The 21,389-nt window shown below is 44.8% G+C and overlaps 2 protein-coding genes across 7 annotated transcripts in view; both read left to right on the top strand.

Moving 5' to 3' along the window:
- Positions 1–1,919: 1,919 nt before the first annotated feature.
- On the top strand, positions 1,920–8,431 carry ATP5MC3 (ATP synthase membrane subunit c locus 3). Its single transcript, XM_028749120.2, has 5 exons — positions 1,920–2,061; positions 2,176–2,287; positions 4,665–4,742; positions 5,739–5,935; positions 8,187–8,431. Exons 2-5 carry the CDS (start codon positions 2,246–2,248, stop codon positions 8,299–8,301), a joined length of 432 nt encoding a protein of 143 aa, XP_028604953.2. The 5' UTR covers positions 1,920–2,061; positions 2,176–2,245; the 3' UTR covers positions 8,302–8,431.
- Positions 8,432–11,371: 2,940 nt separating this feature from the next.
- ATF2 (activating transcription factor 2) overlaps positions 11,372–21,389 on the top strand; it is a 39,935-nt gene continuing 29,917 nt past the window's right edge. For 2 of the 6 annotated variants that reach the window (XM_077916855.1, XM_077916875.1), the window contains exons 1-3: positions 11,405–11,559; positions 19,974–20,048; positions 20,601–20,670. In XM_077916855.1, the coding sequence (XP_077772981.1) occupies positions 20,623–20,670 (48 nt within the window). In that variant the 5' untranslated portion in view covers positions 11,405–11,559; positions 19,974–20,048; positions 20,601–20,622. The other 4 variants (XM_077916863.1, XM_077916858.1, XM_077916877.1 and 1 more) reach the window with 4 other exon arrangements.

Here is a 21,389-nt window from a genome sequence, read left to right on the forward strand (position 1 = left end):
GCTGTATTTTAAAAACAACTCCAGGCCTTCACTGTTTTAATGTGGTTTTCAATTAACTTTATGTTCTCTTTCAGTGTAATTTTAAGCTGAGATGCAAATAATTTGGGTTTTTCCTGTGTCCGCTTAGCTGAAGCTTTATGTTTGCTGGTATATGATGTGGTTTGGTTTTGTTCTTATTGTATTTTTAAAGTCCCATGATTTTGTTTTGAAAGCAGCCTAAATAATTTTACTGAGAGGCAGCCATATTAAAGAAGAAAAAATATCCAAAAGAGGGCTATGCTGTTCTGATCTATTTCCCATGAACAGGTGCCATTGCATTCAAGGCTACATTTCCTCATTTGGATAATTTCCAGAGGGGTAGCTGGAATTACCCTCCTGCAGCAAAAGCGACAAAGACAAAAAGGCTTTGCATTGCATGAAAGATCAACAAATTTATTTATCATGGCAGAAGTGTTGCCGGACTGCAGACCACCATATCAGATGCATTTGGAGAGAGGTGCGCATAATGCCTAATAATGCACAACCATCACCTTATTATGTCACATGCAGCATGGAAATTAACCATTTTCCCGATCCTCCTAATAAGACTGTTGCACCTTTAATAGCTGCAGGCAAAGCAGTCAAGTCAGTACAGCATGAGACTCTTAAACCTCAGGGTCGTGGGTTCGAGCCCCACGTCGGGCAAAAGATTCCTGCACTGCAGCGGGTTGGATGAGATGTGACCCCCGTGGTCCCTTCCAACTGTACAATTCTCTGTTTTCAGGGAGCATTCAACAGGTGGGACACTGGGGCTTCTCCCACCCACTTTCCTGGCAAAAAGAAAACAAAATTGCTGGCATAAAGAAAATAGCAATCTGTGGCATTTTCTGCCTTTCATGCACACAAGCAACCCACCCTACAGTTATGGAAAGTGCACGTCTTTCAAGAAGTTCTCACCATCCTCTCCATTACTATTATCAATATTCTGTTGGGAGCTGCCCAGAGTGGCTGGGGGAACCCAACCAGATGGGCGGGGTATAAATAAATTTGTTGTTGTTGTTGTTGTTACATTGTTGTTGTTGTTTAGTCGTTGTGTCCGACTCTTCGTGACCCCGTGGACCAGAGCACGCTAGGCACTCCTGTCTTCCACTGCCTCCCGCAGTTTGGTCAGACTCATGTTTGTACTTTCAAGAACACTGTTCAACCATCTCGTCCTCTGTCGTCCCCTTCTCCTTTGTGCCCTCCATCTTTCCCAACATCAGGGTCTTTTCCAGGGAGTCTTCTCTTCTCATGAGGTGACCAAAGTATTGGAGCCTCAGCTTCAGGATCTGTCCTTCCAGTGAGCACTCAGGGCTGATTTCCTTCAGAATGGATAGGTTTGATCTTCTTGCAGTCCATGGGACTCTCAAGAGTCTCCTCCAGCACCATAATTCAAAAGCATCAATTCTTTGGCAATCAGCCTTCTTTATGGTCCAGCTCTCACTTCCATACATCACTACTGGGAAAACCATAGCTTTAACTATACGGACCTTTGTTGGCAAGGTGATGTCCCTGCTTTTTAAGATGCTGTCTAGGTTTGTCATTATTATTATTATTAAATTTATTATTATTATTATTATTATTATTATTATTATTATTATCATCATTATCATCATCATTACTATAGCATTATTACAGCATTATTATTATTATTACAACAGCATTATTATTATTACTATAGCTTTATTATTACAGCAATATTATTATTACAGCATTATTATTATAATAGCATTATTATTACAGCATTATTATTATTATTATCATTTAAAAAGCGGGTTTTTCCTTGTCGATACAGCTAGCAGTCTTTCCTCCTTTCATTCCTACCAAAATATTATGGATTAAAGTCGCGACGGAAGCGACCTTAGGAACGTGTCACACGCCTCCTTTTTAATTCCTATTAAACTTCCTCTCCCCCCGCCCGCCCCTCCTCATCCGGGCGCTCCGCCCCTCCGGCGCCTGCGCGGAGAGCTCGCAGTCCCTTCGACCTCTACCGCTGCACCAGCTCAGCCGGACGAGCCTCTGCTTGCCGCTGCCGGGTTCGAGGTAGGCCCCGGATCCCCTCCTTGTATCCGCCTCCATCGGGGAGCTCAGCCTTCCTCCCGCTCCCAGAGCGCTGCCGGCCGGACTCCTAAAACTCTCCTTTCTCCTTCCCTGCAGCGAGCCAGACGACCCAGACCCGGGACCCCCCAGCCCGTTGCTCCACCGGCCCGCCCGCCCGCCCGCAGCCATGTTCGCCTGTGTCAAGCTCGCCGCCGGGTCCCCCGCCTTGGTGAGTTGGCAGCGGGGCCTGCGCATTGGTCAGAGTGGGTCGCTTCCCCCTCTTGCCCTTGATTTTTTTTTCCTTTGCAAAAGGTTGGGGGCGTTGATGGGTTTTTTTTGGGGGGCGGATCTGGACTCTGGGACAGAGGCGACCCCCGTTAAGTCATTCATTTGGAGGGCATGTCTTTTTGCAAGGAGTCATTCATTTGGAGGGCATGGCTTAACGGTGCTTTTTGCAAGGAGACATGCCTCTCTCCTCCATGCTGCTGCCTGGGTTTGCTTTCCACGTCTTATCATCGTTTCATGCATAAGTTTAAGGACGATGCGGCCCTCCTTGCAAAATGCACCCCCCCCCCAGTTGGCCCACTGCTGCAGAAAGAGGGTTGCAAAACTGGGTGACCTTAAAAGCGAGTAGGTGATCCAAGGGCAAGAACAGGCCGCAGCAGCCTCCCAGCCATTCATTCATAAGGCCTTTCCTCTTAGTCTGTGCTTGGAGGGCTAGGCCGCTAGGGTGAATTCACAGGTCGATCTGTCAATCGACAGATCAACTTATAATGCGGAGGAGGGGTGTCGCCAGATTCACTGGGAACTGGTTTCCTGGTCTGGGGGTGCTTATCTGAGGGCGCTGGCTGGTTTTGGGGTGTTAGATTGCTTGGTTGCCCCACAAAATGAGTTAGGCTGAATTCGCCAGGCCTGTCTTTTAATGGTTCTTAGGATAAAAATATTAGAATTGCTTTTGCAGACCTGTAGGGTCGGGAGCGACCTGAAGGTCATTGAGCACAGCAGAGTTGCAGCACTTTTAGGCAATGTGTGCCAACAAACGACAGTGTGCTACAGGAGCTCTGAGCTTTCTTAGTGGTACCTGTAGAATGAAGCCAAACTGGAATTATGTGCCGTGGGCTTGTTTGCTTGAGATGTTGTAGACCAGTGTTTCCCAACCTTTTTTGGGCAAAGGCACACTTGTTTCATGAAAAAAAACTCGAGGCACACCACCATGCCAGATGGGGAAAGGTCACTTTTTACTTATGTAAAAAAAAATAAAAAAATAGTAACAGCATAGAAGGTAATGGTTAGGCTAGCATCCCTCTTCCAAATATGCTAGGTTTTTATTTGCAGGGACTGTTCTACATGGGAAAGCATTCAGCACTGTCATTCTCCCATCTGCCATCTGAATTGGTACTATTCTGGGTCAACTTACTCTGCTGCATGTGTAGATGAAAATGGCACCAAGTGTGGGGGAGGGGGCAGAACAGGTTTCAGATACAGGATATTAAGCATACACGTACTTCAGATTGAACTGGTTGCTTGCTTTGCAAGTTTTCATTTCCCAAATGACTGCCTTGGCAAGCGCAATACCTACCAGGCTCAACGCCGGTCTCGCGCTGCCGCTTCCCGCGCTCTCAAGGACCCGGGAGGAGGAAGGCGTGAAGGGAATCCCGAAGGCGCGAAAACCTCGCACATGCGCAGGCCTTCCGCCTGCGACAGCCCAGTAGGCCGGCCGAAGCGAGCGGCGATGGGATGTGGGAGGGAGCTCGCTCGCCGCCCCGCGTGTGCCTATGTGGGGCACGTTACAGCCCCGTGACGTCAGCGCCACGCAGGCAGACGGCGAGAGCCCCGCGCTGGGCGGCCTCTCCTCGCCGCCGCCGCCCCGCCTCTCGCCGCCCGACTCGCCCGCCTCCCTCCAGGCAAAATCTCGCGGCACACCAGGCAACGTCTCGCGGCACACTAGTGTGCCGCGGAACACCGGTTGGGAAACACTGTTGTAGACAAGGGCAGATAGAAGGATTGTTGAAATAATAAAATCTCATCTGGAAACACTTTCCCCACTCTTAACCTGCCTCTGAAATCCGTCCTAAAAGAAAGTTAGTTACCAAAGATTGAGCTGTCTCTGAAATCTCGCTGTTGGTTATGGCATTAACACTTGATAGCATGGGAAGGAGAGAAATGGAGGAGATCCTTCAAGGTTAATTTGCTTAGAGTCCCAACTAGATCCTTATATCAACAACAAAAACACTTTAATACCGTATGGGAATACAAGGTTCTGATGAGCTGTGTTATCCAACCCACGTGTGCCAAAAGTGAAGGTCAGACTTCAAGAGTAGTTTTTTCTTAGTGGCATTGACTTTAACTGTAGTCATTATAGTAAGCATGACTGGAGATCAAAATTGTGCCTTTGCAAGTCCTGATGAGCCATTGATGAGCTTCATGGAATAAGAATTTTCCTCAATGAATGGCCTTACCGAACTGTGATTGTAAAGAGAACTAAATGCCTGGAATCTAAAAGCTGCTGGGATGTTGTGTAGTTATTGCTTTGAAGGCTATGGTTGCAGAGTTTTGTGAGAGTGTCCATTCCTTTAACACACTTCTTCATCCTCCCCCTTTCTCAGATGCGCACTGGATCAAGAATTCTGTACAGACCAATTTCTGCAACGGTGTTGTCTAGGCCAGAAGCCAGGACTGCAGAGGTACCTTAAACAATTCTGTAGCTTCCTAAACGATCGGGTGAGCCCGTGTGTTGTTGCCTTGTAATAGTAAAACTTGCCACAAAGTGTCAGATTTTAGTTTTTGACAAACACATGCTGCCTTGTGTTTAGTGTCTGAACTTGGAACAACACAGACCTGCAGCTGAGTACGGGTAGTAAAGTGTTTATTTGTACTCTGCTTCTGAAGGAGCGTCTCCACCCCCATTGTTCTGCCCAGATACTAAGGTCCAGCGCTGAGGGCCTTCTGGCAGTTCCCTCGCTGTGAGAAGCCAAGTTACAGGGAACCAGGCAGAGGGCCTTCTTGGTAGTGGCACCCGCCCTGTGGAACACCTTCCCACCAGATGTCAAAGAGAAAAACAACTATCAGACTTTTAGAAGACATCTGAAGGCAGCCTTGTTTAGGGAAGCTTTTAATGTTTGACAGACTATTGTATTTTAATATTTTGTTGGAAGCCGCCCAGAGTGGCTGGGGAAACCCAGCCAGACGGGCGAGGTATAAATATTATGATACCAAGGATCTTGAAGCTGCTTATATTTTGGTTTGTTTCTAAGTGGTCTCCAATCTAGGTACTGCTCAGAGTCAGAGTAGCTTAGGTCCCCCCCCCCATATGCCTTGAAGCCATTTAGTGCAAAAAGCACAGTAGATTGCTTAAACCTCTCTTGCAGAATTTCAGTCTGGTAGGATTAATTCTTCCAGGGCTGTGGGATTGCTTTATGCTGTCGGTGGTTCCTGATGGGCAGAAGTTGTTAGGGACATCAGAATCATTATTGCTTTGGGCACTTTTCCCCATGGTTCTTTTTTTAAAAAAAATCTAGGAAGAACCTAACACTTTGAAAATCTTCTCACTCACCTGTCCAAAGAAATGTGTCTTAAAGCTCCCCTTTCCTTCCCTGCTGTAGAAGCTTGTGACTTTCGTAGTACAAGCCTATAGCAAATACTTGTGCCAAATGTAATCCAATTCTTCTTGTTTCTTTCAGGGCAACACAACTTTCCTTACTGGTGCTCAGAACCCTGGCAGTCAGCTAGCACTAAGGGAGTTTCAAACTAGTGCTATCAGCAGGGACATTGACACGGCTGCCAAATTTATTGGTGCTGGTGCTGCCACAGTAGGGGTGGCTGGTTCCGGTGCTGGTATTGGAACAGTTTTCGGGAGTTTAATCATTGGCTATGCCAGGTAATGGTCCTTTATTTCTAACTTTTAGCATTATACTGAAAGGGGTTCAAGTTAGAGCATTATTTTTCCCCAGGTTCAGGATACTGTAGCTTGTTCTGCTCACCCACATGGCACAGTTAGCCTGGCTGTGGCTCCCAGAGAAGGCTGGAAATAACTGCGCAGGGCTTCTGCCAGCTCTGCATTTGTCTTCTCCCTGGGATTAAGGAGGAAAGCTCCTTAATACTGGGGACAGAATGGGTGTGGATGGAAGGAAGTTTGTCAGAAAGGCTGTGCACTTGCCCCAAGCGTAAGAAGGAGTAGCAAATTAGACCTGTCAGGAATTTGAAGACCTTGGGGCTTGTATAAAGTAACAAAGCATAACTCATTCTGTTTACTTAATGCATTTCTTAACTGCCGTAGAGCTGAAGTTAGAAAACTTTTGCAGTCACTTAGAAGACTTTTAAAAACCTCTACGATCATTAAACAAGCATAGAAACAGCAGCTATGCTTTTTATAGTTAAGTCGGAGTTTAAGATGATCAGGATGTTGAAAATGCTTAGCTGAACAGAAAGATCTTTGCCTTGTGCCTAAAAGATATTGTTGTTGCCAGGCAAGCCTTCTGAAGGGAGCAGTATACAATTCAGGTACAGTGGTACCTCAGGTTACATACGCTTCAGGTTACACACTCCGCTAACCCAGAAATAGTGCTTCAGGTTAAGAACTTTGCTTCAGGATAAGAACAGAAATTGGGCTCTGGCGGCGCTTAGCTAAAGTGGTGCTTCAGGTTAAGAACAGTTTCAGGTTAAGTACGGACCTCCAGAACAAATTAAGTACTTAACCTGAGGTACCACTGTATTGTTCATGGAAGGAAAGCCTTCTCTTACAACATGGGTCAGCAATTTTTTCAGCAAGGGGCCGGTCCACTGTCCCTCAGACCTTGTGGGGGGGCTGGACTATATTTTGGAGGGGGGGGAGAACAAATTCCTATGCCCCACAAATAACCCAGAGATGCATTTTAAATAAAAAGACACATTCTACTCATGTAAAAACATACTGATTCCCGGACCATCCATGGGCCGGATTTAGAAGGCGATTGGGTCAGCTCTGGCCCCTGGGCCTTAGTTTGCCAACCCATGTCTTACAACTAACCTCTGATAGAGGTAATGGTTGGGGCAGGACATCAGCCAATTGTCTCAACACATGGGCAGTTTGATATGGGACAAGACACTTCCTGTATTGAGACCAAGGAACTGGCAGAGATGAAACTGTTAAAGCCATTTGAAGCTTTTCTTTTTTAAAAAACAACACTTTTGCCTCATCTTGGTCCTTAGCTAAATGTTTACAATTGAAACTATTCAACTGAAAGTGGGAGGTCTTTAAAATATCTCTCTATAAAATGGATTATAGTTGCTAGTGCTGATGGCGGATTGCATGCATTAGGGGAATTCTTTAATTTTCCAGTTCTAAACTTCTTAAATACTCTTCTGGATTGCATACTAACAGCATACTATGCCAGTGGCTTTGGCCAAGATAACAGATTCAAATTTAGGTAGAGACTGTTGGGAAACTGAGCAGGAACCACACAGTGTCCCTAACAAGTTTGGTGGGTATAACTTTTCATGGGAAGAGGCAGCTGAAATTACTAACGCTTGTGGTAAGTCTTGTGTAGCCACAACCTCCCACTTTCTGAGTAGCTTCAGGGTGGTGTTTTTTATATATTTTAAAAGATAACGCATCCTTTCATTTCAAATTATAAGACTGAATAGTACAAAACACATTTTAAAATTGCAATACAAAATAAAACAAAGCCATAAAATTAATAAATACAAGCAACTGGTACTAATGACCAGCAAAGCCGTGTGAAAATAAATTGAGTTTTAATAAGCAGTGAAATTACATAATTGCTGGTGCTTGTCTTTGTTCGGAGCAAGTAGAGGGGACTTTTGGCCCTCCATATGTTGGTGAACTACTGTTCCCATAGTCCCTGGCCACGCTTGCTGGGGCTGATGGGAGTTGTAGGTAGAACAATCTAATGGTTTTTCCCACTTCTTCCAGAGGAAATGGTAAGACTATGCACTTCACATGCTTACACCTGCTAAATAGCATTGCTTTCAGCAACAACCACATGGTTCTCAGCCTTTTCAGTCATTTGAGCTGCAGGTACTTGGCCGAGAAGTCATGCTGAAATTTGTGTAAATTATAATATTGATGCATTTGTTGAAAAGACTTGCTTCAGAATAAATGCAAACATGACTTTTATATTTTATTTCAGAAATCCTTCACTGAAGCAGCAGCTATTCTCATATGCTATTCTGGGATTTGCCCTGTCTGAAGCCATGGGTCTCTTCTGTCTGATGGTTGCTTTCTTGATCTTGTTTGCCATGTGAAGAGATCTGTGTGTAACATTGGCATTAATGAACTACAATGTGATTCTGTGAACCTGGGTTCGAAAAATGTTTATCATGGAATGTATGCTACTTCCAAAGCAGCTTAATTAAAGATGGTAACGAGTTTAAACTCTGCCTGTGTCATGTTTGTGTTTTGACTTTGTCATAAGTTTTCCCAAACACTGCAAGGTCTAAATTTATACCTTAGAAGGGGAAATCCAGATCAGGGAAATTGAGACAAACTCAGTGCAACAGTATTGTAAATCTTGACAGATCATATTATACACCTGACTTCAGGTTTATCATGCAGCGAACCTGGCTTCCACAATTATATGTTGTATTATGTCACAAAGTTATGGAACTTGCTAATATATATTTGCATCTCCATAAAAGCAAGCTACCTGCAGTGCTTTAGTAAATGTAGATAACTTGCCCCTAATTCATATAGCAGATCTTGGACCTTGTCCTTTTATATGTATTCCAGAGTATTCATGGACCTTACAATAAAATCGTCTACGTCAATGAGAGGTTCAGTCCAAGGAAGTGAAGATAATAAGTAAAATACTTACTGTAACATTTTATGAATGTTTTGCTCAGGAATGAGGAAGATCAGTAACCACTAACTTGTCTCTAAATAGAAACCTCAGTTCTGACTAGAACTTGAAGCTATCACTGAACATTATTAAAATTCTCACCAATGTAGTGAATGTTGCTGCAATCATAAGGATCAGTAGTTCAATGAGGGAATTTAAGCTGCTTTTCTTTGGTGCTGCATGACTTCTGTCAAATGCAAATCCAGGCTAAATAGGACCATCTGGAAAATTAAGATTCAGCAGTGTTGGTCTGATGCTGTCGAAATATATATATATATATAAAAATAAATTGTCCAGTAGCACCTTAGAGACCAACTAAGTTTGTTCTTGGTATAAGCTTCTTATGTGAAGAAGCGTGCATGCACATGAAAGCTTATACCAAGAACAAACTCAGTTGGTCTCTAAGGTGCTACTGGACATTTTTTATATATATTTGGAAAATTAAGGATGCTCAATTTCTTTTCTTGGAATAGCTTGGCTTTTGTTGCTTTGCTGCTGTCTGGCCTGGAATTAACAAGGAAAAGCTGGAATTTATTCAGATAATCATTGAGAGGTACTGTCTTTCCTTGGGCTGTCACCATACTCTAGATTAGAGACCCTGCTGCAGAAGGCAAAGAAACAGTGCTGAAAACACTTAATGTTTTCCAGGTGTACAGGTATAAGGATGTACTTGCCAGCGCCTTTTAATTATGCAGCTGCATTCAATAGGAAATTCATAATTAAGGATGCAAGCAGCACATCAAATTATAGTATGCAGTAGTTGGGATGGGGGGTTAAGTTGGGATGGGGAGTTAGGCTAAATGTGAGCTGGTTCAAACACTGACCGTGTTGTTTAGAAAGCCCAGCACCTTCACAGCCTTTCCCTACTTGAAATACAGGAATAATGCTGATCTACAGGTTTATAGGGGACGCAGGTGGCGCTGTGGGTTAAACCACAGAGCCTAGGACTTGCCGATCAGAAGGTCGGCGGTTTGAATCCCCGCGACGGGATGAGCTCCTATTGCTCAGTCCCTGCTCTTGCCAACCTAGCAGTTCAAAAGCACATCAAAGTGCAAGTAGATAAATAGGTACCGCTCCGGCGGGAAGGTAAACGGCATTTCCATGCGCTGTTCTGGTTCGCCAGAAGCAGCTTAGTCATGCTGGCCACATGACCCGGAAGCTGTACGCCGGCTCCCTCGGCCAATAAAGTGAGATGAGCGCCGCAACCCCAGAGTCAGCCACGACTGGACCTAATGGTCAGGGGTCCCTTTCCCTTTCCCTTACAGGCTTATAGTAAAGATCACTCAAACATCAGGGAATGGAAGTAATAGCACTTAAATGCTTATAATGAAATTATTTTTTGAAAGGTGATTTCAGTCATTCTGGTGGTTTTGGTTGCTTTTACTGTTTTTGTTTTAAACTTCCACCTGCTACACAGTGCCTGCTGCCTCTTAAGTGTATGTGTGAAAGCTAGAACTCTCCCATTGCTAGCTAACAGCCCCAGGGGAGACTTGTGTATGTTTGTTTCCAGCCAAAAGCCTCTCCCCATGTCATGAAAGACATTTTGGAACCATAGAATTGTAGAGCTGGAAAAGATCCCCCAAGCTTCAGCTAGTCCAACCCCCTGCAGTCTTGCTGAGACCTTGGAGAGCAGCTGCTTCTCAGGCAGAACGAGGCTAGGCTGGCCACTAGTTCCACTTGCACCACTTAGCTCATTGGGTTGAGCAGAGGACTGTTAATCTCAGCGTGGTGGGTTTGAGCCCCACACTGATCCCTGCATTGTAGGGAGTTGGAATACCAGGGTTTCCCAAACCTGTCTCCAGCTGTTTTGGGACTACAACTCCCATCATCCCTGTGTGCTGGTCCTGCTAGCTAGGGATGATGGGAGTTGTAGTTCAAAAGCAGCTGGAGAGACAAGTTTGGGAAACCCTGACTAGACTATCCTCTAAGGCAGATTTCTATGGGGGAGGGGGGAACGTGTCCTTTCCCTCTTGCAAGTACTAAGACCAGGCACCCCCAAACTCAGCCCTCCAGCTGCTTTTGGACTACAGTTCCCATCATCCCTCACCACTGGTCCTGTTAGCTAGGAATGATGGGAGTTGTAGTCCCAAAACAGTTGGAGGACCGAATTTGGCGATGCCTAAGACCAAGCATCCCACGTCACGTGTACACTTGTAGAAACCAAAAGCCTCTTCATACACAATTCAATGGGCGAGTAACTCTCCTTGCCTGCTGCACAGACTCAGAGCTTCTCGCGCAGCCGCACGGAGAAGGCGCGCGCGGCATGTGGGGGGGGGGAGGGGGGATGGCGAGCGAGAGGCTGCCGAGCGCGCTCGGCTGTTTCCGGACGGAGCTTCGGTCAACGGCCCCGCCCTCGCGGCGCCCAACAACCACGTGTCAACCCGCTTCGGGCGCCAGTGAGCGCGCGTGCATGTCTTTCCTGCCCCTTCCTTCCACAGCCCACCTTCCCCTCCCCGCCAAAGCGCCTTGTCACGTGACTGGCTGCATCTTTGCCTACGGGGTAAGGCGGCGGCGGCGTGTTGGTGGTGGATGCGAGGGGAGGGGGTCCGGGCGGAAAGAGAGCGAGAAAGAAAGAGATGTGTCAGTGAGTTCCCGCGAGATGTGACGGAAGCCTGTGGGGGACACGGGCGGCTTTAATGAGCGGCTTTCCCGGCGGTCGTGAGGGGTGAGTTTTGTGTGTGTGTGTGTGTGTGGCCTTTTTTTTTGAGGCGGGGAGGGGATGGCGGTAAACAGAGGAGGTGGAGAAGCCGCTGTCTCTTTCTGTGTGTAATAGCTCGGGGTGTGGCCTTACCCGAGCCTGGGCTAGGGGTGGAAGTCGCCGGGCCCTGTTTTGAGGGGAGGTGGGGGGAGCCTGGCAGGCTGAAACATGGCGCCGCCGCTGCTCTGCATAGAGAGAGCGGGGTGGGTGGGAATTTATTTTTTTGCGCCCGTTGGCCATAGAACGCCGCGAGCTCTGGGAAGGCGTTGCTCGCCGCCACTAACTGTCACAGAACGGCGGGGGCCGAGGGGAGTAGGCAGACCGAATTTGGATCCTACCATTCGTTCTCTTCCCTCCCCCCCTCCCGTTTCCCCATTGCCCTTGGTGCCGACCACTCCATCACCTCCCTGGAAGGAACGTTGTAAAAGAGCCTGACACACACGCAGCGCCCGGTGTGTTGCTGGAACAGGTCACAGTGGAGGGGTTTTTTGTGGGGGGGAGGGGAGTGCAGGGAAGCGCTTGCACTGCAGAGAGAAATGTACACACACATACACATAGGATAGTTCTCGCTGATGCGAGGGTGCCCTGAAGCCTGGTCTCTCTCTGCCCCCCCCCTCTGTTTTTCTCTTTTTTCCTTCCCCCTCCCTGCCCCCCACTTCCTCCCAGTTGAGGAAGGGTGGATGCTGAGGACACCTGCGAAATTTCTCCTAAGGACCACGCTCCCGTAGAAAGTTGGTGGGTGAAAGCACGCAATGCCCTCCAACATTTCTCTGATGAATGTTGGGACACCCTAAGGAAAAGCAGGACGTTCCCAGATCACAGCAGAATCCAGGACAGCTTTTGTAAATCCAGGACTGTCCCTGGAAAATAGGGACACTTGGAGGGTCTGAAGCATACACAGCTGTCCCCATCCGTTTGCTGCAGGTAAATGAGTTCAAACAGTTACACTTAGTTGGGGGGGGGGGGGAATACTCAGGCATGTGCATGTACCTATTTACCTGCTTAGGTTTTGTGCTCTCCAAAGCAAAGTGAAGGAGGGCAGAACTTCAGCAGCAACCCATGGTGTGTTCAGGCCCAAATGCTGCTTTCCCTGAAGCTGCTGAAGTGTGTTGTGTTGTGTTGTGTTGTGTTGTGTTGTGTTGTGTTGTGTTGTGTTGTGTTGTGTTGTGTTGTGTTGTGTTGTGTTAGAGAGAGATCACTAAGGGACTGCTGGTAGGCTGCTACTAAGGTGACTGCTTGTTGTACCACAAATCTTAGTTATCAGAGTGTTGTACCACAAATCTTTGTTATCAGGCTGTGTCTCATTCCACATTTTAGTTCCCTGATAGGCAGTGTTTGATAAAGTAGCAGTGGTAAGTTACGTTGTGGTTCTTCATAGTGTACTGATAAAAAGGCAAGGAAATTGGAGACGCCTCTTCTGTATTTGTTTATTTAAGGAATTTCCATCCCATCCTTCAGCCAAAGAACATTTGCTTCCTGTAGAGCAGTAAGAAAATGACATGCCTTGCCTTCTGACTTAGAATATGCAAAGCATCTGGTTTTTATTGTGTGAAGTTAGCATGATACAGCATATCTCAGTTGTTTAAAGGTTTACAACCTTGGTATCTTAAAACAAACTTTTTCTGTAAGTTCCTTCATTACCACTATGATGCACTTTAGGTCAGGTGTATTTGTGTACATTCTTTTCCCCATTGCCCTTTATATAAAATAACTAATTCTGCATCTCATGTTAAATCTCTGAGGAATTTTCTTGGGTCTATGATTCTGGAGTATAGGAATATCTTTATTGAATTGTAGAATTCTGTCCTCAGTTTTTCCATTAAGAGAACCCACCTCCTTGTTCCCATTGGCTTGTGGTAGATGCTTATGGGCTGTGAGTTTTCTATAATTTCAAAGCTGCTTTTTTTAGTAGCAGCATAAACTAACTATGGAACGAATACACAGAACACATACACAATTATTTAGTGTTCTCTAAAGTGTAAGGTGATTGTTACATTATAGAGCATGCTGATCATTCTGATTGGGTGGCCAAGATGCATTCTGTAGATATAGATAATTCTGTAAATCAAGAGAATCAGTAGATTCTCAAACTGGGATTGTTGACACAGAAGAGTGTGGATGTGTTTAAAGTTTCAGAGAAGCAAGGATCCTGCGCCAAGCAGATTAATACATCCTAGCAGAATTCTGGAATTACATTCACTGATGTCTCCAGGGAAGAAGCAAGACAGCCTTGCATGAGATGATTGGGCTGATGGGGACATCATGTTTCAGGAAGCACGTACTTTTGCGCAGCAGCAGGTTTGCATGGCACATAATTAAAGGAAAATTTCTCCTTGTGTGTTTATATGGGAACAAATACTTGGTGCTGGGCGTGCTCATGGAAGTAGCAAGAGCAAGTTTAGAGGGATGTCTTGGCTTAAAAGGTTTTAGAAACCCTGCCAGAAACAAGCAGTTTATCATGGCAAGCAGTTTTGTAACTAATTGAATACAGTGGTACCTTGGGTTAAGAACTTATTTCGTTCTGGAGGTCGGCTCTTAACCTGAAACTGTTCTTAACCTGAAGTCCCACTTTAGCTAATAGGGCCTCCTGCTGCTGCTGCTGCTGCTGCTGCTGCACCACCACTGCGCAATTTCTGTTCTCATCCTGAAGCAAAGTTCTTTTTCTGGGTTAGCGGAGTCTGTAACCTGAAGCGTCTGTAACCCGAAGTACCACTGTACTTTATCAAATGCATGTAGCACAATAACACCTGAAGTTGTTATAACTGTGGTCACATAAGACACTAGAGGAACTTGCACACGTTGTTGGTGCAGATGATGTAAAAGGTAAAGGTACCCCTGCCCGTACGGGCCAGTCTTGACAGACTCTAGGGTTGTGCGCTCATCTCACTCTATAGGCCGGGAGCCAGCGCTGTCCACAGACACTTCCGGGTCACGTGGCCAGCGTGACAAGCTGCATCTGGCGAGCCAGCGCAGCACACGGAACACTGTTTACCTTCCCGCTGGTAAGCGGTCCCTATTAATCTACTTGCACCCCGGGGGTGCTTTCAAACTGCTAGGTTGGCAGGCGCTGGGACCGAACGACGGGAGCGCACCCCGCCGCGGGGATTCGAACCGCCGACCATGCGATCGGCAAGTCCTAGGTGCTGAGGTTTTACCCACAGTGCCACCCGCGTCCCCTATAACACCTGAAGTTGTTATAACTGTGGTCACATAAGACACTAGAGGAACTTGCACACGTTGTTGGTGCAGATGATGTGGCAAACCTCAATTAATCAAAAGTAGAAGCAAGGGCTTCTGAAATCCTCCCAGTCATTTGGGAGGAGGATGGGGGAATGACTGTTGCTGAACAAAGTGACAGTCTGCCAGATTTTATCAGGAGGTTCAGTTCTTTCCCTTGTAGCATGAATTAGGGTGACAGGTTTTTATTACACCTATTGATTAACTTATCAATGCCACAACAGTGTTTGTGTTATCATCAACACTGCTTTGTGAATGGTCACTGTTAATAGCATAATTATTTCTGCCTTTGCTTTCCCGTTTTCCTTACTGTTTACAATCCAGTCCCACCCTCAAATGTACATGTGGGTGTGCATAAAATAAATAATCAGGACAGTACTTCATGCATCAGAAGAAGTGGACTCTTTCCCATTAAAGCATATACCATAATATTTGTTTAAGTCTTCTGGGTGACACAGTACTCTTTGTTTTTGCTGCAGTAGACCAACATGGCTTCCTTGTGAAAACAATTAGTCTTGGCTAAGAGCACCGTTCCCCAACCTGGTGCCCTCTAGAAGTTGCTAGATTACAGTTTCTATAATCCTTGACTGTTGGTTATGGTGGCTGGGGGTGATGAAAGTTGTATACTCCAAAATATCTACCACACCAAGGTGGGGAAGCCAGCATTAACAAAAGTATTGGTGCTTGGAAAACTGTATTTTAAGATATAAAGCTAAAGTTTATAACATTTGCTGAGCCTTGAAAGAGTTTTGCTTAAAAATTATGTGATAATCCACTTCATTGATTTTCAAACTATGTTCTGGGAGAACCTGAGGTTTAAAGGCTATTAGCAGTTTGTGAATGCGAAGAATGCTAAAGGCAAAAAAGTTTTGGCAGCCACTACTCATACATCTCTTGCAATGCCCAACCCCAAGAGAATGTTGTCTGTGTTTCAGGGTGTATGGTTCTTTCAGATGGGGTGACAGCAAGGCCCAAGAGCCCTAGGATTTTCAGAAATGTCCAGAGGTTCCCTAGTTAGACAAGCTGATATAGGAAAAAGTCCCTGAAGGTAGAAAATTTGAAAACCACTGACCTATTGCAGTTTGCAATTCCCCAGTTATTGTCAATATTCTAGTGTATCGATAGATGAAAATACTTTCATATGCACTCCTGGTGTAATAGGAAGAAACTGTTCAGAATGGCTTCCCTCAATTATGACATTTCTTCAGTAGTGTCTTTAGGAATGCACTTAAACTGAAAGCAAAATTTAATAACAGATGTATTTCTCAAAGTATCTTACCAGAAGTGGATATAAATATATAGTGTGTTTGTTGAAGAAGCAGTGATTTATAAATACAGAAATTTCCCTCCTTTCAAAGTTTCTGAATAATTTGTATACTAGTGTCCAAAACTGTGGAAACCTTTTGGAAAAAGTGTATTTTCGAGGTTTAATGGCTCATAACACCACTTTTTTTTTTTAAGTAATACCATAAAATACCACCTGGACTTGAGGTGCCATTATTTGCCCTTCATGCAATGAAATACCTTTTTGTTACCCAAGAAAATCTTTAATAAAAACCATTAGAAAGAAAGAAATTAAAAGAGCAGGCTATGCATGGATTCTGCTCCTGTTATCTTGTCCTTGGCCTCTAAAATATCGCCTACCTCTGCTTTGAAAAGGTTTCTTTTGCAGTGCCTTTGTGTTTGCATTTATGGTGGTCAATGTGCTATTGCTTGGCTGAGGGGCACTATCTAGTGATGTGAAAGAATGAGTTGTTCACTTGTACTAGCTAGCTTATAGTTTGCTTCTTGGCATTTCATTCTAAGCCATCCTCGGGTTTGCTTCTCTCCTGGAGTAGAGAAGTGAAGTGAGGACTTTTGAGCACTGTGCAGTAATATGGTGTTCATTAGCATTAAATCATAATTTAAAATAAACTATGGTTTAATATGATGTGCAAACTGGATAGCTAGTCATTTCACGTGTGGAAGGGGCTGTACTTTTTGTTCTTGTTCCTTTATCTTTTTTAAGAACACTAGTTCGGGGGGGGGGGATTTAAGAACTCCTGAATGAGTTGTAACATGAGAACATCAGTTACTAACCCATTCTCAAATTGCCTTAATATCAGGATTTATAATATTATGTAGCAATTGGCTTTCACCAGTGCTGGAATAGAACTTGCTATTTTGCTGGAGAGCCTCTAATTGTTCTTTGTTAGAAAGTAACTTAACAGTTTCTTTATAGATCAATATTTCTTCTTAAAATAGTTTTTAAAAATCACTTTTACTGTGCTTATGCCTTTGGGGATTTCATGGCACATTTTAGACTTTGGACATTGGCTTTTTCAATAGCAGGCATGGATTACTAAAGCAGCTTGTTCTATCTTCAGGAGGATTTCTCTATCACACTGTGTTGAACGTTCCATCAGCGCAAGCATTTCAGTTTGCAAGGCAGAATGATCCCCCTGCCCTCCCACTGCAAACTGTTACAGGAGGTCTCCTAATCTGCCCCAAGCCTATTGCAGGGAACACACGTTTGGGGGAGGCCTCATCAGCAAGGGGAAGTCCTTATTGAGGGCTTCTGCTGACAGGACTTGTTAGGTGAATTCTGCCCATTGAAAGCAATACATTTGATGCTGCATTGGTTAACCAAAGTCACAGATAATGTTGGTGCTGACCTTTAAAGCCCTAAATGGCCTCGGTCCTGTAAACCTGAAGGAGCGTCTCCACCCCCATCGTTCAGCCCGGACACTGAGGTCCAGCGCCAAGGGCCTTCTGGCGGTTCCCTCATTGCAAGAAGCGAGGCTACAGGGAACCAGACAGAGGGCCTTCTCGGTAGTGGCGCCCACCCTGTGGAACACCCTCCCTTCAGATGTGAAGGAAATAAACAGCTATCCTATCTTTAAAAGACATCCGAAGGCAGTCCTGTTTAGGGAAGTTTTTAATATTTAATGCTGTATTGTTTTTAACACATGATTGGGAGCCGCCCAGAGTGGCTGGGGAAACTCAGCCAGATGGGCGGGGTACAAATAATAAATTATTATTATTATTTGTATCCTGAGTATGACTTCTGCAAATGAAAGAGCATTGAACAATCCTGTTGGTAGAAGAAAAATAGAATTTGGGAGAATATGTTGAACTGAAGTGGAAAGAAAGGAAGGTGGTTCTGATGCACAAGTGGAGGCGGCAGTGGAACATATGCCCGCACTGCCCAGGGCAGGGGCACTCCTGAGGGGGCAAGGCACAGAGGGTGCCCTCCCAGGCACGAGATAGTCACTTGGGTGCATGGAGCAGCGCGCGCGCCCTGCAGCCGGGGGCAGAGCGAGCTGCCCACGGGGGCGGTGTGAGCCACCCATGGCGGATATGCGGTGCACCACCCGCCCACCACTCCGAAGCCTCCCCCAGCTGTCAAAACAAAGGGGGAAGGAGGGAATGCTGCTAGCAAAATGGCACAGCTCCCCCCCTTCCCCCGATGGCTAGGGTAGTCTTGGGAGTCGCTGGTGAGCAACGCCCATAATTCATTAGAATACTCGGCCTTTCCTTACACTGCTCAGTCCTCCTCCCCAATGAAGGCTTAATACAGTCAAGGGAAAAAAGTGTGGCTGCTGTATTAAAAACTCAAGTTCGTTAGAGCTTAAATACTGATGAAAATTTTAATGCATTATATAACCAGGATAAAAATAGGTTTTTGTTCTGGTTATAAAAAGGGATTACTATAAAGCTTTTTTGGCTTGGCTTCCTTGTTGTCTTGGTCACCTTTATAAACTTCTTTTTATCATTATACCAAGGTTCAAATTGCACGTGACATTGGCAGATCTGGATGTTTAAGCCATTTATCTCCCAACTATTCATCAAGTCCGTATTTAAGAGTGTATGGAAGTATGTAGGTGAGAACTACATACTACCCAGTTGCTTACCTTCCTTTCCCTGCTTTTTCTGCCAGTTGGGCTCACTACTTGAATAAGCAAAACAGACTTAGACTTGCTAGCCTGCTGCTGTCACATGTACTGTAACTTGAGACAGATCTTACCAATCTCCCTTCTCTGTTTTGGTTCATCTGAAAAGAACAACTTTTCAGTTCTTCTACAAATATATAATTCTACAAATGAATAATATTGCTTATTGTATCAAGAACCGTTGGCTTCATGCATTTTATATGTCAAATCCAGATAAATGCTGGCATTGTATAACTGATCTGCAAGGGATAGAATTGGATAACACCTTAATTTCTTAGGAACAGAGTGATACTCTGGATCTGGATCAGGGATCGGCAAACTACTGTCCGCTGGTCGCATATGGCCCAAGGAGGTCGTTAAACTGGGCCCCAGCCCTTGCCGTCCACTCAGACAGTCCCCATGCGCAGCTAAACCAGCGCGGCGCACCGGTTTAGCTTGTGAGGAGACTGACTTCCGGGATGCAGCCACGGCTTCCTATTGGCTGCTGGAAGCTCCTGCAGCCAACTGGAAGCTGCAGATAACAACAGCTCCCCCGCCATGGCTCCGAAAGCCAGCGGGGAAAGAGCGGGGTGTGCATGCGTACCGGTGTGCACGTTCCTGCGCATGGGTGATCCAGCCCACTGGTGGAAAAGTTTGCTGACCCCTGCTCTGGATAGTGTCGGGATAGGAGATGAGATTGGATAGTTCAGATAGGAGGCTTGCTGAGACTTATAACTATCTTTAAGGATAAGTCCAGAGTATACATTTTATTCCCTATGAATAGGTTTGACTTTCTCCAGGTTCATGTTTACATGGGCAAGCATAATGTGTAAACAAGGCTTTTATGGATTTTGCCATCAAAGGTTCTATGATTGCAAGCTGGAGGAAGTGCCATCATGATAATAGAATTTTACTGCTTTCCATATTCACATTCATCTAGTTCATCATGTTTGCCCATATCCATCATACCCCAGGGATTGTCAAGAGTATTTACTGGGGCAGAATTATTTCATGAACTCACCTCTAGTCTAATCTACCTCATAATGTTGTTGGGGAAATAAATTCAGTAAGGACAATCTTTTTATTAGAGAATGTTTGATTCCAGAGTTAAGGTACAGGCACTGAAGCAGAATAGACCATTCCCATGGAAATCGGGTGCATGCACTCCAACCATTTAAGATATGGTAAAAAAAGAGATAATTTAATAATTGACTTTCCCTTCTTGATTTGCAGAACCACTGTCATGAAAAGGAGGCTATAATAAATCGTTTACCTTATGAAATTTGGCTTACATGCGAAATCTGCCAGGTATATATATATGTGCATGTTTTAATACATTTATATTTTGTTTTACAACACAGTTTCTGTGAGCAAGTTCCAACATTGTGCCAGCAGACACAATGGGAGTTCCCCTTCCTGTCTTTCTTCCCCCACCTTTTCCAGAGGTTTCCCAACCCTCCATAGCAGATTTGGAGGGTTGTGGGGTCTGTAGAGAGCAGGAGAAGTCTCATTTGTGCGAGTGGGCCACCACAGTTGGATATCTTATATTTTGCAGAAATGTTTCCCAGCTTGCCATGCAGAGGAATGTGTCAGATTCAGTTTCACATCTGCGAGACATAAATACCATAAACTATTTGGCTTTCATGGTGTTCCTCACATGATTTTGGAAGCCTACCTTAAAAACTGTTAAAGTGTGTGTTGAAATACTGCTGCTTTTGAGACTTGGTCATAAAGAGACATTTTATAAGGGGGGAAATACCAATACACACCGACTTTCTTCTTGCATTTGTGGAGGATGTTAGTTTGTTGACTTAGAGCAATTGCCCTGACTCACTGGATATGTTTGTTATTTCAATGTAGGTAATACAAGGACCTGTGGAATATGAGTGATGACAAACCCTTTTTATGTACTGCCCCTGGATGTGGACAGGTAATACATGTTAACACTATCTGTGTTAGTTAACAGAGAAACATTTGTCATATCAGAGGAAGTAGTTTACATTTCAGTTTGAGTCCTAAGAACATTTTTACTCATTGCCTAAAGATCTTTAACAGTCAAGCTCTGCATGCTTCTTTGCTGCACATGTTCAACTACTTATTTAAATGGATGGCACTGTAAGCTCTGAAAGCCAACGTTGCTTATTTGGGATGGGCAGCAGAGAACTCTGTCACCAAAACCTCCAAATGAGCATTGTGTGGTGGTGTTACTGACTATACTGAGCACCACACCCCAATCCAGCAATGAAAGCTGCATAGCCTCAAATATCACACATTAATAACTACTTTCGTGAGAGCTCTTGATACAAGGAGGGATCAGTGTGCAGAGGGTTGGATGAAGAGGGGATGACAACTTGCATATGATGTCAGCAACTTTTAGAATTGTTAATGTTTTTTGTAGATGACAGAAAATACAGCTTGGCTATGGTATTATTTTTTTTAAAAAAAATAGAATAATTGAAGAGTTACCAAGATCCTCAGAGTTACAGAGTGATTTCTTGAGCTCTCTTTAATATATTTTTTTTTAAGGCTTTTTGGTATTTCTGTTCTGTATGGGCTCTTCTACACAGCCTTTGAAAACCCCATGTTTTCCAAATCTGTTTTGTGCATTGTTTGTGCATCATAGCCTCTGTGGTTCTATACCACTGCTGT

Source organism: Podarcis muralis, chromosome 1 (genome assembly GCF_964188315.1).
Source record: "Podarcis muralis chromosome 1, rPodMur119.hap1.1, whole genome shotgun sequence".
Taxonomy (NCBI): Eukaryota; Metazoa; Chordata; class Lepidosauria; order Squamata; family Lacertidae; genus Podarcis; species Podarcis muralis.

What these genes read in the sequence shown, in the direction of transcription:
- ATP5MC3 (XM_028749120.2), top strand. Translation starts at nt 2,246, where the DNA reads ATGTTCGCCTGTGTCAAGCTCGCCGCCGGGTCCCCCGCCTTG. An exon ending in CAGAAGCCAGGACTGCAGAG is followed by an intron (nt 4,743 to 5,738) that starts GTACCTTAAACA and finishes TGTTTCTTTCAG; the next exon opens with GGCAACACAACTTTCCTTAC. An exon ending in TTAATCATTGGCTATGCCAG is followed by an intron (nt 5,936 to 8,186) that starts GTAATGGTCCTT and finishes ATTTTATTTCAG; the next exon opens with AAATCCTTCACTGAAGCAGC.